This window comes from Halichoerus grypus, chromosome X (assembly GCF_964656455.1).
Source record: "Halichoerus grypus chromosome X, mHalGry1.hap1.1, whole genome shotgun sequence".
Taxonomy (NCBI): domain Eukaryota; kingdom Metazoa; phylum Chordata; class Mammalia; order Carnivora; family Phocidae; genus Halichoerus; species Halichoerus grypus.
The window spans coordinates 107,588,631-107,606,590 of NC_135727.1; the positions used below are offsets into that span (position 1 = coordinate 107,588,631).

At 35.2% G+C, this 17,960-nt stretch overlaps 1 protein-coding gene and 1 pseudogene across 2 annotated transcripts in view; one reads left to right on the plus strand and one right to left on the minus strand.

Annotated features, from left to right (window-relative positions):
• IL1RAPL1 (interleukin 1 receptor accessory protein like 1) overlaps nucleotides 1–17,960 on the minus strand; it is a 1,364,983-nt gene that overhangs the window by 522,092 nt on the left and 824,931 nt on the right. For both annotated transcript variants that reach the window (XM_078065379.1, XM_078065380.1), the window contains one exon: nucleotides 17,097–17,250. In XM_078065379.1, the coding sequence (XP_077921505.1) occupies nucleotides 17,097–17,250 (154 nt within the window). The remainder of the gene's footprint in view (nucleotides 1–17,096; nucleotides 17,251–17,960) is intronic.
• LOC118553165 (E3 ubiquitin-protein ligase RNF168 pseudogene) lies at nucleotides 10,362–12,162 on the plus strand (annotated as a pseudogene).

Sequence of the window (17,960 nt, forward strand, 5' to 3'; positions counted from 1 at the left end):
AAAATGGCCTCTCTGGTTTTTATTTTCTCTCTCTGGAAAATCACCTTTTCTTAACATCTTTGTTATCCTTAAAGCATTTTGTCCTTTGCACACCTCGCATTCTACTCTGTACCTTGTCCCTGAATAATCCATTCACTGTTATAGGTTCAAGCGTCATATGTGTGCAGATTAATCTCAAATTCTTAACATCTTCCAGGGCCATATTTCCAATCGCATCCTGAAACCCTCTAACAGACAAAGCCAACATTAAGAAACCTTAACTGCCACTTCCGGGGCATACAATCTAGTAGCCTATCCAAAATCCATTCCCCAACACCCGCTTCCTAGCCATCCTTGCTATCTTGATATTGTTTACCTTACTCCAGGTCCTCATGTGCTTCATGAGGAGGCTGAGGACCTTTTAAGTCAAGGGTTGATCATGAATGGTCAAAGCCAGTCATATTGATGGTGATCTTAGCCTCGTTTCTAGTGAATGGTTTATTCATGGGCAATTTTAAACAATGGGATGGTGGTTGAAAGTCTGCTCTGGGAACTTCTGGGAAAACTGTCCCTGCTTTTGTTTAGGGAATACAGTATGGACCAATTCTTTTTCTGTTTGTAGACATCGGGGTCTTCATGTGATGCCATTTGGGAAGCCAGCCTATGAGGTCAAGTCATTTGCTGAGAACAGCAGAGAGAAAAGATAAAAAAAAAAAAATGTCCTTGATAATGTCATTGTAGCTGCTGAATTACCCATCCTGGGCCTTATCTACTTCTGGAATTCTTATTAGAAAACATATTATGTGTCTTTGTTACTTAAGTCATTAGTTACTTGGACTAAAACAAAAAACAACTAATACACTCTTCAAACAGGCTCATCTTGAAATCCTTCAAAATTCAAATCCTCCAAACAAAAACTCGGCCCCTACTCCATGAACACTCACATGTAACTAATCTCATTATTTTGTCCTACCACCTTTGTATGTCTCAAATCTGTTATCTCTTCTTCAAACTCACTGTCTTTTGTCTTTGTTTCAGCCTCTTGTTGTCTGCCATCAAAAACAGTGACACTTTATTTGGGGTAAAGAACCTCTTTACTCTGTTATTTGCAACCTATACTTTGAATAGCACCTGTGTAGAAAGTATCTATAACTTCTTCACTGCATTTAAAATAATAAATGCAGATCTTACAACTATAGAGCACATTCATTTATATGTTTGTAAGTAGCTTGCATAAGTATACAAGTGTTGCTCTGAATGTAATTCTATTTCTTACAAAATGTTTATCAAATGATTTTGTTGAATAAAAAAAAAGCACATGAAAAGGCAGGTCAACACTATTGAATTTATTTAACTCATAGAGAAATTAGATTAATATAAAAGGATCTAATTATATACCCCAAGTGGAAAACATCATCAAAACTATTTCATTATATTTGTACTAAGCTATTTTGCTTTAATCTAATTTTAGCAATGTCATAGCCAACCAGTAAATAGTAAATAGCTTACTACCTCTTTGCTGCCCCCCATAACATATTGCTTTCATATTAATGGATATTTTTCACACCTCTGCTACTTCATTCCTTTCATGTTTGGTGTTGACAAGTGCTACTGGTTTCATTATTCTGAAAGGGTTATATGATTAACTAGCTAAATAGCACCATAGCAACAATATCTAAGTAGAAACATTCTGTTTTCAGGTTGTATTTTTAATCAGGGACTCATAAAAGTTGATGCATAGAAGAAACATGACATGTTCGTGACATTTAGAAGCCACGATTTCCCTTAAAAAGTTTAAAATGCATTTTTACTTTTTAAAAAAAGGACATATGTTTCAGTGTCATTCTTTCATCCTTAATTTGACAGAGCAAAACTCAATTTTAAAAAAAGCTCAGCATGTGCTTTGTGATCGTAAGTGATATACTGAAAACCAAACATTTTAAATAAATATTAGAAATCACAACACTTAGAAGGCAGGGCACAGAGATAGCAGCATTTATATTCATGTTCAGAGTATGTGTCGAGGTTTAATGACTAAAGCAAATGCGTCCTTCAAAAGATGGCAGTATGGAAACAGCATAATTTTCTAATGGAACATTAACAATAAGTGCTCATTAAAAGTTCCAAACTTTTCTGTTGACACCATAACACAGCACTGACTACAGAGAGTACTTCTATATTTAAAATAATACCTCTTAAATGTTAATTTGTATTTTTTTACTTCCCTAATGAACACATTGTACTGTATCATTTGAAACAAAGTCTATGATATTCATAACGAATCTATGATACTGTTTATATTCCAATAAGTCCTGGGTGACATACTGGAGTAGAACCCTATCCTAACCCAACAGATGATTAAGAAATAAATAGTAAGATCTTTAGTTAAAGCACAGAGTAAGCTCTTTCTTTATATCTTACATAGAATTCATAAAATGTCTTTAATTTGCATATTCATGTTGAACTGTCCATTTATAATTCACTGGATTTTTTAGGTCTTCCAGATGGAACAACAGATGCTAACATAATGACTAAAAGCGTTGGTCAAGCATTTTAAGAAATGGAAACATTAATTCCTCTTATGCAAAAGCCATATATTTTGACATGAATAAAACCAACTCTATTTCCATGCAGTTTTTTCATAGGTAGTTTTTAAAAATTCTTCTAAATATGTTATTATACAATGTCTGCATCAATTGCAAGTTACTTTGCAAGAGTTACCTCTTGATTTTATCAAGAAAGACTTCAAAATTACAGGAAAGACAAGTTAAAACCCTGGAATACTCTATACCTAGAGGACCTGTTCATAGTGCAAAAATAATAAAAGCTCTTCCAAATAGTTAAAACTTTTTGAAAATAAACATTCATCACTCAAAATCTTATTATGTAATTATGAAACTGTCATATCAAACCCTAATATTTTGATTTTCTCAACTGCTTCCTGTTTTTTAAACTATAAAATATCTTTGAAAGATATGAGTACTAAAATAATTAGCAATGAAAAATCACTGGCATCTCCATGACCTTCCTCCAGCTTGTCTATGCCTAAACATACCTCAGAGGGGAATCTATCAATTTTTTTATAATTGCTTTTTTTAATTTAAATTTTTATTTTTTTAAAGATTTTGTATAAATTCAAGTTAGTTAACATATATTGTATTATTAGTTTCAGGGATAGAATTTAGCGATTCATCACTTGCATATAATACCCAGTGCTCACCAGCACAAGTGCCATTCCCCTCCCCTCCCCTCCAGTAACCCTGTTTGTCCCCTATAGTTAAGAGAGTTTAAAAGCCTTCAAATAAGATAGCACCAGTAATCTCTCCCAGTACTGAGCAATGAGTTTTCAGGAACCACTGTCAAATGCTAAACTCAGAGAGCTATAAATGTAATCTCACTTGACCAGAAAAGAAGATGAGATGAGGAGAAAGTAAACATTCTGCCATGTATGCAGTAAACAATTAAAAAACAAAACCCCACCTAAATCATGATGAAACCTTTACTTGATGTATTTTTAGTGCAGTAACTTCTGGTTGCTCATCCATTACTCTGAATTTTCCCAATTCTTAACATCAATTATCATATGGTTTCACTTATTTGTGGAACATAAGGAATAGCATGGACATTAGGAGAAGGAAGGGAAAAATGAAGGGGGGGGATCAGAGGGGAAGACAAACCGTGAGAGACTATGGACCCTGAGAAACAAGCTGAGGGTTTTAGATGGGAAGGGGGTGGGGGATGGATTAGCTCAGTGATGGGCATTAAGGTGGGTACATATTGCATGGAGCACTGGGTGTTATACGCAAACAATGAATCATGGAACACTACATCAAAAACTAATGATGCATTGTATGGTGATTAACATAACATAATAAAATAAAATTAAATTAAAAAAATCTTAACATCTGATTATATCAATAGTTTTTTAATCCAAATAATATTAATATTCTCAGTCCCTTGAACATTTCCTATTTTCTCCATCTCTAATCATTAGTGCGCTTTCTTCCACAGTCTCCACAAGCTCTTACTGTCCTCAATTTGGTGTCTAGGAAAGAAGAAACATCAATTTGGGACTTCATTAAGAATAACACATAAAGTGAGTATGATAGGAAATTGGCGGTGGTTTTAATTTTTTTCCTCAGTTCTGTACACATGAAGCTGACAGAGTTCAGTTTATTAACGAAAACACCCATAGCGAAGTAGCAGTATGATCGTACTGCTTTTGCAATAATTCAACTGTAGATACTATGTGGCATTGTTCACTTTAAAAAATAAGATAATAGGAATTTATTTAAACTAATATTGGGATGATATAATATCATTAAGTCTAGGAGGAACCTACTGCTTACACAGATCAACTTGGTTTTATTTATACAAATAAATTTCTTGCCACTTCATAAGCAACAATAAAATTAGGAATATAAGAGCTGTATATAAAATAGGCTTGATAATTCTCTAAAAGAAAAATATGTATGTACATACACACATATAAGTATTATCACACTAAAACATCTAATTAATTTACTGAACTAGTAGAAAGTTTATCTTGCCCACTATCACATAAGTTTTAGTATTGACATTATGTCCTAAGTTCAGTCTTCATATTTTAGAGTGTGCCTGGAGTAACGTACTAACTACAGTTTAGCATTGAGGGTACAGCCATCTTTATTCATAGTGCTTAGAGGCTTAACTGCCATCAAATATGTTGGAATCCTTCTCAAGATCCTGGATCCTATTATATTTTATGCTTAAAGTTTTACTTTTAGATACGTAATCATCTATCTGCATCATTCTAGAGTTCATTTGCAGTCTCTGATTTGATGAGACTGGGAGGATGGAGAACGCTGAGCAAGAGGGGTGTCAGCTTGTCCTACGAAACCATCCACACCAGAGCTTCTGTACGGAAACAGGTGCGATATTGAGTTCTCAGTCAATTTTGGTGATGTCAAAACTAAAAGCAGTTATAAAATGCCAACATAATGGCTTGTGTTTCATAAGGTTTATGGAAAATCAATGCCTGTCAAACTAGAGCCAACATGAAGTAGGAAAAGGATGCTCTTAAAAAAAAAATTCTTTGATATGATAAAAAAAACTTTAAAATGCACTCCCAACTATTAAGAATGACCATTTATTTAAAATGGACATTTTGTGGTAAACTATACATGAGATAAGATTTATTTTATTAACCATTTTAAGTGTACAATTTGGTTGGCATTTAATACATTCACAATGTTGTACAATCATCACCACTATCCATTTCCAGAACCTTTCATTACCCCAAGCTGAAACCCTGTAGTGACTAACAACGCTCCATTTCCCCCCTTCCAGCCCTTCTATTTTCTGTCTTCATGAATTTGCTTATTCTAAGTATCTCATATAAGTGGAATCATACTCAAATGGGTTTTTAAAATGTGACCCACACAGAAGGAACCAGGTTTGTAAAAAAGAAGTGACATTAATAAGTCAAAGTTACACACACACACACACACACAATCAGATCAAAAGCAGAAATGCAAGACATGCATATATTCATTATTTACATCCCTTACAGACACTGGACTACACTTGTTAACAGACTGTATAGAAATAAGATTTTCTGAGATTAATCCACATATAGAAACCATCACTTAGTATTATTCAATGATTTTTATTGATGATAATCAATGTCATTTGAAAGACTGGGTTAAGATTATAAATATTAACATTCCATTAATTAAAACAAGCCAAGGTAAAGAGTCACAGATCAGACTAAACCATAACAGTGGACACTTCCATTTGCACATTTCTTTATAGCCTGCTTTCACATGCCTGAGCTAATTTACTCCTTTCCATAGCACTGTGAGTGGGTATTCACAGTCCCAACATTAAGACAATACTTAAGGAAGTCAGGTGATTTGGACAAGGTCTTTTAGCTCAGGTGTGGCACAGCCATCAAGGGAACCACAACCAAGGCTCTGGGTCCTCTGTCTTCCCTTTACACTTTTCAAGACTGAGATCACACTCACTCTCTAGAGCAGTGCTGTCCAACAGAAATATAAGGCAAGTCACATATAAAATTAACAATTTTGTAGTGGCTACATTTTAAAAAGTGAAAATAGGTAAAATTAATTTAGTAATATATTTTATTTAACCAAATATTACAACTTCAATATGTAATTGGTATAAAAATTACAAAGGACATATTTTGCATTATTTTGTCTTACCAAGTCTTTGCAATCTGGCGTGTATTTTATACTTATATCACATTTAAATCCAGTCTAGTCACATTTCAAGTGCTCAGTAGGCACATATTGCCAATGCCTACTGTATCGGACAGCACAGTTCCAGACGTTTGCTTGTTTCTCTAATTGACTAAACTAATCATTCTATCAAAGCATATTTATTGGTCAGCTCTTCAGCCTCACAATTGAATTTGCTGAAATAGGCATAAGAGAATCAGAAGCAGGAGAGTGCAAATAAAGGAATGGAACTTCATTAGAAACAATGATGATGATTTGTATTTAAAATTACAAATCCATGTCCACAATGTACTTTGAATTCCATCCTTGGTAAAATGTAGATAATAATGCTTATAAATCCTTTTGCACAGTGCCTGCCATATGGTTAGCCGTCAAAGGAAAAGTTGCTGTCTCTCTAACAATGAGGTAGGTATGAGCTGGGTTAGTGGTGTGCAAGGCTAGAAGCAGTACAGCTCTCACACCAGGGTCAGACATGAGGGATGATCGGGGACAGGAAGACTGTACCACTTCTCAGAGGCAGACAGTCTGAAGGATTGCACTGGTAGCGCTAGCGTAATGAAAACATTCTAGTACACTTCAAATCCAGTGCTGTCAAACGCAGCAAGAAATTAAAGGCTAGCTCTTGCTGATAAACCATGTTAGGCAACAATATAATACCCAAAAGTAGGTAAAAGAATTCAATCAAATCAAACACATAATAGATCTGGGGTAGGGAGTACTGCTGACCAAGTGCTCTTCTTAATATGTATGCTCTCACACAGCAACAAAATTGGCATCATTCTTTTAGATTTTTTAAAATAACACTCATCATTTTAGGCATAGCTACTTTATAGCCTGTATCTATGGATTCTAGTACTTGACATTCTTAGGGGTGTAATATAGGTTTGTTTTTTGGTTTTGGTTTTCTTTTTGTTTTTAATACCATCTTGACCCAGGCTCATTTGAGGCCCTGGCTGGAGGCCAGTCAGTGGGCAAGGAAAATATGGATTATTTTCAAGTGCAATTTATAAAATCTAGAAGAATACCTCATACATAGAAAGCACTTGAAAAGTTTTAAAGGGTGAGCAAATTGAGGTTATGTGGATTAAGTGAGTGGTTATAAATAAGAACTTAGATCCTGGCACATAGTAAATAGTATTAACTATTCTCATTACTAATGCTTACTATTGCTGATATTGATGGAAGTCATCCAAAGGAACAATGTCTTCTTTTCCCGATGGCCAGAAATGGCACATCCCAACCTTGCTACTGATATATTCTGAAATATTCTACAACATTTTCTACTTAAGAGTAAAACATAATGCTTTTTATTCAAAGTTATCATGACTTGACATTAAACATTTGCTTGATTAATACAGTTTGGCAATTCATTAAATATATTGAGAGATTAAACAATAAATCAAGGTAATTAGTGTCAGGAGAGTTATCATTAGAAAATACTCATAAGCGAGGTCTTTTGCTCTAGGGACTGAATTCCACATCAAGATTGGACAGCCAAAATGATTAAACTCAGTTTCACTATATTGATCAGCTTTAATCTCTTTCAATTCAAAAGTTTGAATTAATTGAAATGATCTTTGAGTTGCAAAATATGACACATTTACTCATAAAAACAGCTAAGGCTATCTGTAACATGCTCCATTTTATCAAAAATAATATATGTGATGGTTGTTGTGGGTATTAGTTCTAGCACATTATCAAACACACAAAGTCAAGTCTGGAATTTATCAATTCTTGTTATCAATTTCATCAATGCTTATTAGGTTACAGTCAGTAAAGAACTTGACTCTGAAAAATGTCAATAAAAATAGTATTTTAAAAGGGAGGATAAAAGATACCATTTTTTAAAGAAAAAAAAATAATCACTGAACCCATAGGCTAAGCTACAAATGCACCATTTAATTACATCAGTGGCAGAATTAAAGGTCTCATAGTAAAATGTGTTTCAGTTGAACTTAAATGATAAATCTTTTATAGTGATCACCAGAGCTAATATGAAAAATACAATGCCTTGCTATTAATTATCCAGCAGAGTAAATCATAAACTGAAGTTCAGGAAATTAAGTTTTATTCCTAAATTTGTCACCATGATGTTTTGTGATGAAGCCACTTGACCTTTCTTTGCTCAGCTTTCTCATCCATAAAAAGAGGAGGAAGATGTACTTTTTGAGAGCATATTTTCAACCTCTGGTTGACTGGAAAGTAGTTTAAATATATTGCTACATTAACTCTGTTAAAAATGTTACACCAAGTATAAAAATGCTACTAAAACCATCACCTTGTAGCAATCACTTCATTCTTTTTGCTTTTTTCAAGTCAGTTTTCTTTTCTTCACTTCTTCACTGTTTTTGCTGACTCCTGCATTTTATTGGTAATTTTTTTTTCTTGATCTAACATTTTCACAATCTGTTTTCTTACCATTACTTCATTCTATGATTTAGCCCTAGAAATTAAATGGCTTTTCAAATGGTCCGACTCATTTTAAATTTTTAGCAGTACTGAAGTGAAGAAAATTGTTATACTACCCACAACAGAATTTTATGAATATCAAACCACATTTTACAATTTTTAAGAAATCATACTGTTTAGAAGTAGTGGACATCTCCTGTTTATATTCTTTATATTCCTTGAACATTTTTCATCTTTTTCTGTCACCTCAACTTCTCTCTGGAGTACTACTCCCCTCCTTCCCTCATTTCATTTAGTTGGGGTAGGCCCATTACCCAAAGCAGCCCAAACAATATCTAGTAAATTTAAAAATACACATACTCTGAATAAGCAAATCCACTCCTAGGTAAAAGTCCTACATAATGCCAACTATTATGCACAATGAAAAATGTGTGTGTGTGTGTGTGTTTATGCTTACAAGATGATTAATGGCAATATTACTTACATTAACAAAAAATGAAAACCCCAAATGTCTATCAATAAATTGTGAGATATTTATATAACAGAATACTATGCATAAAAGTAATGAATAAATGTCAGATAAATTTATCTGTAACATGATGACTTCTCAAAAAATTTTAAAGGTTTTGTTTTAATTCCAGTTAGTTAACATACAGCATTATATCAGTTTCAGGTGTACAATGTAGTAATTCAACAGTTTCATAGATCACCCTGTGCTCATCATGACAAGTGCGCTCCTTAATTCCTCTGTGATCCTCCAAAAACATATAACTTAAGTCCAATCAGGAGAAAAATATCCAATAAATCACAGTTGAAGGACATTCTACAAAATACATGGCCAGTACTCCTTGAAATTGTCAAGATCATCAAAAATGCGAGAAGTCAGAAACAGTCACAGCCAAAAGGAGCCTAAAGAGACATGACAATTAAACGTAATGCGCTATCCTGGATGGGATCCTAGAACAAAAAAAGGACTATTAGGCATAAAACTAAGGAAATCTGAATAAAATACGGACTGTAGTTGATAATTTATTGATACTGATTCATTAATGGTAATAAATGTGCCATACTAATGTTAGGTGTTAATAACAGGGAAAACTGGATGTGGGGTATATGGGATCTCTCTCTACTGTCTTTATAAGTTTTCTGTAAATGTAAAAGTGGCGTCAAATAAAATGCTTATTAAAAAGAAGACATTCCTGGGGCGCCTGGGTGGCTCAGTCGGTTAAGCGGCTGCCTTCGGCTCAGGTCATGATCCCGGGGTACTGGGATCGAGCCCCGCATCGGGCTCCCTGCTCGGTGGAGAGCCTGCTTCTCCCTCTCCCTCTGTCTGCTGCTCTGCCTACGTGTGCTCTCTCTCTCTGTTAAATAAATTAAAATCTAAAAAAAAAAAAAAAGTGCTTCCTTTAAAAAAAAAAAAAAAAAAAGACATTCCTGGCCGTTTGGGTGGGCAATTGTGACGTCACTAGCCCTTGTCGGGTTGCTAAGCACCACTAAGATGAGGTATTTTTGGCTGACTGAAGAAAGGGGACTGTGGGCTCAGAGCGCCGGGAAACGGGTCCAGGCGCACGAAGGCTGGAATGTGGGGGCTCGCGTGCTGCCGCCACAACGATGGTAAACCGGAAGGCCTGCTCCTGCGCAGCTCGGCTTCCGGGCGGAAACAGCGTTCTCGTCAGAGCTGAGGCCACGGAGCTTCCGGCCTGGGCGGCCTCGGGCTTGGCTGCCGGGAGCTAAGGGAGGACCCTCAGCCGGTACTGACGTTGAGTATGCCTTTTTAGCATATTAAAATGGCTGCACCCCAAACCGCCATCCCCTCCTTGTCGGAATGCCAGTGCCTCATCTGTCTGGAAATCCTAATCGAGCCCGTAACGCTGCCTTGTAACCACACGCTCTGTAAACCATGCTTCCAATCGACTGTCGAGAAGGCGAATTTATGCTGTCCCTTCTGTCGCCGCCGGATCTCTTCGTGGGCCCGATACCATGCCCGAAGAAATTCTCTTGTCAACATGGAACTGTGGGAATTAATCCAAAAACACTATCCAAAGGAATGCGAGCTTAGAATTTCTGGGCAGGAATCAGAGGAAATCGTTGATGACTGTCAGCCAGTTCGCGTATTAAGTAGACCCGGGGAACTGAGAAGAGAATATGAGGAGGAGATAAGCAAGGTGGAGGCAGAGCGACGAGCCAGTGAGGAAGAAGAAAACAAAGCCAGTGAAGAATACATACAGAGATTATTAGCAGAGGAGGAAGAGGAGGAAAAACAACAGGCAGAAAAAAGGCGAAGAGAGATGGAAGAACAACTGAAAAGTGATGAAGAACTAGCAAGGAAGCTAAGCATTAATATTAACAGTTTCTGGGATGGAAGTGTCTTCGCTTCTCCCTTGAATTCCAGAAAATCTGCTACAGTCACAACCAAGTCTCAAAAGAAAAGTAAGAACGAACAAACAAACACTGGAGATATTCATAAGTATTTGTCACCTAAATCTCAGTTTGAGTCAGCATCACAGTTTGAAATTGTACAAGAAAGGAGGAAGGACGCCACGTCTAAGGAAACTGACAGTAGCGTTGTAAAGAGCCCTACATGGCAAGATACAGAAATTGAGGAAGATATGCCAACACTTTCTCGGCAAATACGCGTGGAAATTCAAGAACAAGGTGAAAAGTCTTCAGAGTCACCGATGCCTCAGCTATGTGCCAATCGTGGAGAATGGTGCCTCGAAGGAGAAGTCAAAGTGAGACCAACGAATGATGATAAAGAGTTAAGTGTCCTAAACCATGAGGGACCTGAAGGCAGAGTTCCCTGCTCTCGGGAAGCTGCAGTTAAGCCTTATGGCAAAACAGAGAGTGGGTGCACTGTATCAGGTATGACACAGAAATTTGGAAGTAATACAGTGGAAACAGAAAATGAAGAGTCTTGTCTATCGATCCGTAAACGTATTTCCAAAAGAAAAAACCTGGAATCTTCGTCTGAAGCAGTCAGGGATCCACGCGTTTCTGCAAAAAAAAGGAAAATGTTCCCCGAAGCTTCCTCAGATCAAGAGGAAACAGAAGTCAACTTTATCCCAAAACTGATAGATTTGAAACACTTACTTATTGAGAGACATGAACAAGAAGAACAGGATAGGTTATTAGCGTTACAGCTTCAGAAAGAAGTGGATAAAGAACAAAAGAAGCCAAACCGACAAAAAGGATCCCCGGATGAGTATCATTTACGTCCTACATCTTCGCCTCCAGACAAATTGTTAAATGAACAGAGGAAGAATTCCAAAGATAGGAACTTCAAACAACAGACTGATACAGAGCATTCAAAATCTCAGAGAGGCTCAAAAAACTGAAAATTGGCAGCCGTCTTTTAAGATCCAGTTGAAACATTCAGTTAATGGGAGAAAGATGCCAAATTCTTCTAGAGATAATTGTAATGTATCTAAAAGTTCCCTACAGCCTAGTAAGTCACAGAAAAGTATTTTTCAGATGTTTCAGAGATATACAAAGTAATGCATGGGGAGAAGGAGTGTTTTATAATCTAGTAAAGCTGGATTATGAAGCTCTGTTTTCTGTCATAGACTTCATAATGGTCACACTCATCATCTATAAAGGACTGTGTGATTACAAGGGAGGACTATACAAGTGTGTTTCTGCCAAACTCGGTGATAAGCAGGAGCCCCTGCTTTGCTTTCTTTCTTTGCTTTCTTAATAATTGTGATGTACTAAGTTTGACAATCCTTACGGATATTAAAATGCTTTGGTGAACTCCCAAGAAATCGTCAAGTGCCATTCTGTTTCCCAAAAATGCATGTTTTACAGCCTTTGCTTCCCTTCTTGTCCTAACCAGTAATCAAAGCAAGATGGTACTATATCGAGTAGTTAGGAACCCAGGCAGGGTGAGTTTTCTTGCCACTTTCCCATGTATTTGCAGAGCACTTGAAATGCATCTTCCATAACACTAAAGTAATCTAGTTTTCATCTCCACTTTAATTATTTTAACCATTATAGCATTTTCTTCAATTTAAAATGGTTTATGATCAATGTGAAATCAGAAAAATCAGAGTTTCCTGGAAAATTAGGAATCAGTTGACAGAAAGGAAACTAGGCTCTTGATGCGAAAGGAGTTAAGAGTTGGGGTGCAGCTCGGTGGGGCAGGTTGACCATTTGGAAGTGTTGGAACTGAGTGAGTGATCAGAAACTGGGCCTGGGATGGAGTAGCCAGTGAAGTTTGGTAGAGGGTTCTCCCTCCTCCTTTCTTTGCTAAATGACATGGAAAACATTTGGGTTTTATAGCTTTTCACATCATAGTATCTGGTATCAAAATCAAAATCAATTGCTAAATTGCCTGAAATTTAGGGATTTCACATTTCTATTAATCTGCTATTCCAGGGGAAAAAATGGGACTTTACTGTAGGAGAGTTAAATATCATAATATCTTTTGTTGTGGGACCTGAGACATAACCATGTGTTTATTTCCTTATATTATCATTTGTATTGATGCTGACTTTTATATGTGTTTATGGACAGACAAAGAGAGTCTGATGCTTGGGTTTTGCCATCTTACCCCTGAAAGTTAAATCAGAAGGCAGTGATTTCATTTTGTGAAATTTAACTTGGAGACTATTAATCTTTTTTTCATTAATATAAACAACTTTAAGCAAATAGCAGTTTTAACAGCATTTCTGCTGATCTCTAGTTGTCCATCCTTTTAAAGTAAAAATAAAACATTCTAGAGCTAATTCTAGCTTAAATATGTCAATATTTTTGTACATTATTAAGATTTTTTTTCCTCCAAATTTTGTAACTGAAAGTCTGTTAATCTTTGCACAGTTAATGGCATCTATTCTGATATTGATCGGGTAATTATGGGTAGAATTCTGATGCTAATTTAAAATTTAGTTTGCCCTTTCTCAAAAAAAAAAAAAAAAGTGATTGCCCTCTGAGTAATGATTGTGCTGAAATGAAGTCTAGTCAGAAACTAACCAAGTTTCTCCAAAATACACTAATATCTGTCTTCTCATCAAACCAGTATTTTTCTAAGAGCAATTTCACTTAACATTTTAGGGTGGACACTGTTAGAACTCCTCAAAAGTTGTATAATTAAATTTTCCTGGAATAGTCCATGACCAAAAAGGGGAAAAAAATAGTGTGACATATATAGGATTTATACATTTAACTACTTATTTGTCTGTGAAGAAGTCTTCCTGACCTTAAGATAAATTTTAATTTCTCTATTAGCTTTTCTGATAGCCCTACCTTATATGCCTTTTTGTTAGAAACTAATAAATGTTTTGTGTCAGTCAAAAAAAAAAAAAAAAAAAAAAGAAGACATTCCTTTGACTGTAAGCAGCTCACATTCTCGTGGAAGGACAGGAGTGTCAATGGCGACAATGCAATATGGTAGGTGCCGCAAACGGGATTCTAAAAGTGCTACGAAGGCATGAAGAACTACATGCCTCCAAACAAAGGGAACATTTTAGCTGTGCCTTGAAGGAAGAGTAAGAATCAGCCTTGTGACAATGTGCAAGGAAAAGCATTCCAAAGGAACACCCCAGGAGTAAGGGCCCAGAGGGAGGATATTTGGAGCACAGTAAAACCTTCAGTGCGGCTGAGGCTTAGAGAAGAGGGTGGAGGCTACAGATGATGCCAAAACATTTTTTTTAAATTAAAAAAAAAAAAGAAGTTGAAAGTATACCAACAGTGATGAGCAGGTTTATTATTTTTTCACTGTGATCTGTTTTCCTTTTATTTGTTTAATTTTTAAAAAGATTTTATTATTTCAGAAAGAGAGGGAGGGAGACAGAGAGAGAAAGAGAGAGGCAGAGGGAGAGGGATAAGCAGACTCCCCGCCTAGCAGGGATCCCAGGACTCTAGGATGACCTGAGCCGGAAGTCAGACACTTAACCAACTGAGCCACCCAGGCGCACCGTGATCTGTTTTCCTGAACCACTACTTCACTTAAATAGACACACTTTTAATAAGTGAAGGATCTCCCATAAAAGCTCACAATATTGCCTGCACATTTAGCCACTTTATTTATCTAGAAATTTCCTTTTCTCTTCACATATGGAATTCTTTAAAGAAACACGCTCTAACACACCTCAAAATGTTTATCATCGGCTAATGCAGATCCACTAAAATGAAATGATATCATACTTTCCATAATATTTACATCAAATACAATATGATCATGATATGCAGAAAATCAAGATACCAAACATGGTTAATTATCATCCAGAGAACTTCCCACCTTTGCGGCTTTCGTAAGATATAATTTGGGTTCTAAGAGTCGTTTAAATTGGCCACAGGCCAAATTTAGAGTCACACTAAAGCAAGGTTACGAAAAAAGAGGTCTTCCCAATAGACTTATTAATACCTAAAATGTATTCTAATACATACCATTTCAAATTATTAGTCATGGATCTCTCCCATTCACCCAAAATTTCATATATATACAAAACTTGGCTTTATAACTTATATGCCCAAATCAATGTCACAGGTAAGGCCGCTTAAATTAGAGGTATTCGGGATAATCAGTTGAATGAAAACTTTCACCTACTTCCTCTTAAATAATAAAGAATAATTATTCCTTCTTTTCAAGTGAAGAAAAGGAGATATTTTGGGAGAAATGAAGTTAGGAAAATATAGTTGCCCTGGGTAGCATTTAAAAGAAAATAATTCTATTATTGGTTATACAAAATAGCCTCATTTAAGTCATTTCACCATTTGGGACCCAATTTCTAGTCTCTGTGAGATTTTTTGCATCACCTCTTACTAGATAGTGGTTTAGTATTCTAATGTTTCTAGAAAGGGAAGAAATGTGCTTACCAAGGATTAGCTCTATACTCCAAAGAATAAAGACTAGGAGTATATTCTATATTCTTTATGGAATAGATTTTTTTCAGTATATTTTTAAATTCCTTTGTCTCTAAACCTACTCTTGGAAAATCTACTTCAATATAGATTGAAAGCAAAAAATAAATAATAAAACCTCAATACTAATTGTAAAGAAGACCCAAGTATAAACAATTATATTTTTCACTGTTCCATGAAAAAGACAGGGAGGTAAAGTGATAAAGTTTTAAATGTAATTTTCTACACAGAGACCTATCAAACACAGCAAAACTGAAAACCAAACTACTTAAAAATCACACACATGCATACCATATGTACATAATGCAAGACTGAATGTGTGTTTACTATTTAAATATATATTGCAAGTGGCAATTATTTACTGGGTCTAATATTTATCAAAGGCATTACCAAAGAGTATCTTATTTATTTAACCAAATTTTCTTTAGGTCAGAATAATTACTATTCATCAAATGGATTTCTTGAAATTGAATTGTAGTTTTTAAATCTAAATATATCATAATTTCAAAGTTTGAAAGAAAAGACAATTATTATAAGATGAAGGTGACTGCCACAAAACACTTCTCATATACAGGAAAATTATATTAAGTAAACCAATGAACAAATGAAAATCTCTTTAAAGTATATGATATCCTTTTCAACTTATTTGTATATATTTCATAAATATGATTGTGCAAAAAGTCACCAAGAAGAATCTCAGTAAGATGAGAACAATGTCTCTAACTCCCTAATACTGCTCTTGTTTCTCCCCCACCTTTTTCCCCTTAGAACCACTTTTAGAGATGCAAATTATAAAGTAAAAAAAGGTATGAAAACAATATGTTACATGACATAAAATGGCCAAAATGTACATTTGGATATAATTTTGTATTACACAAACTGATTTCATTCAGCTTACGTTACCTCATTAGATCCTTGCAAAACTCCTATGAACTATACAAGGCAAATTTTATCAATGCCATTTTATACATGAAGAAACTGATATTGCGAAGGTTGTGGTGATTCCAATAAGGTCATGTGATTAGTGAGCTGTAGATTCACGATTATAGAAAGAGTTCTGAATCTTGTTCTCATGCCCTTCTACCTTAGCAACCAGAGACAGGAATGACACCATTCACTGCATCTCATGCAATTATTCAATTATTGCCCCTGCAATTATGTTATTTTCAAGTTCATGAGAACATATATATAAGATTTATAGAGTGAAAAATCAATAAAATAGTAATTTTTCTAATTTGGAGCAAGACAGGAAGACAGAGGTAGATTTCAAATATTCTATTTCAACACCTTAGAAAATGTTTCCAAAAATGATACCAGTATAAACTATAAGCATAATTTTCTGAAAATGTAAACTCACTATTTCAAGTACTTTCAAAAGCTAACATTTTTATAATTTCCTAAGCATATTTTCTTTGACCTTTCAAATGCATTTCAGCACAAGATGATTTAAAAGCAAGGAAGAATAAATTTAACCTTATAGGAATCCACTCAGCATTTGGTTAAGTACTTATTTCATTGCATAGATTTGAAAAACTCAATATGCAGCACAAAAAGTAAACGTGAAATGGTAGTTTCTTTACTTGCAAATGAAATATTGAAGACTATGATTACCTGTAACAGTTAATTCAGTAGTTCTTCTCACAACAAAGCCTCCATATTTTAATTCACAGGTGTAATTTCCAATGTCATCTTCTCTGACTTCTCTTATAAGCAGTGTATCTCTTTTGAATACAATACTTGGCCTCCATGTTTTTGTCCTACATTCCTGCATGAAAAACACAGAATTTCTGTAGTAAGTATAATAACTGAGAAACAGAGAAAAATATTTTAAATAACTAACCCAAAAGCTTGTAAAGTTATCTTTTAAAGGGCTAAAGAGTTTGGGATTAATTCTAAAAATTTTCATACCTTCTCCACATCTCCTGGAAATCAGGTACCTCAATTTGAAAAGAGTTTTTTTTTTGCAAGAGTCACTTTTTTTTTTCTTAGAGAGAGAGAGAGAGAGAGAGTGCAGGTGCATGTGTGGGGGAGGGGCAAAGGGAGGTGGGAGAGAGAATCCTAAGGAGGCTTCACATGAGGCTCTGCACTGGGCTCAATTTCAGGACTGAGAGATCATGACCCGAGCCAAAATCAAGAGTCAGGTGCTTAACCAACTGAGCCACCCAGGCACCCCTAGCAAAAGTCAGTTTATTCACTTCTAAGATTAGTGTCTCTAAATCAGATATATATTGATTTAGAAGATACAAGAAAAGGGACACTTGTTAAGATTACTCCTAACATCATTTTTAGAAGCAAATACTGCACATTTGATGACTGTGAAATTAGCTATCTTGATACTTGATACTGATAGCATAAAATATATTATTTTAGTGTAAAGTAGAAAATTAATTCTGTAGCAGAAAATGCTTCTATTTCAATATTTTAAATCTTTTAATACTACATTTAGAAAAAAATTCTCTCTTTATAGCATGTATG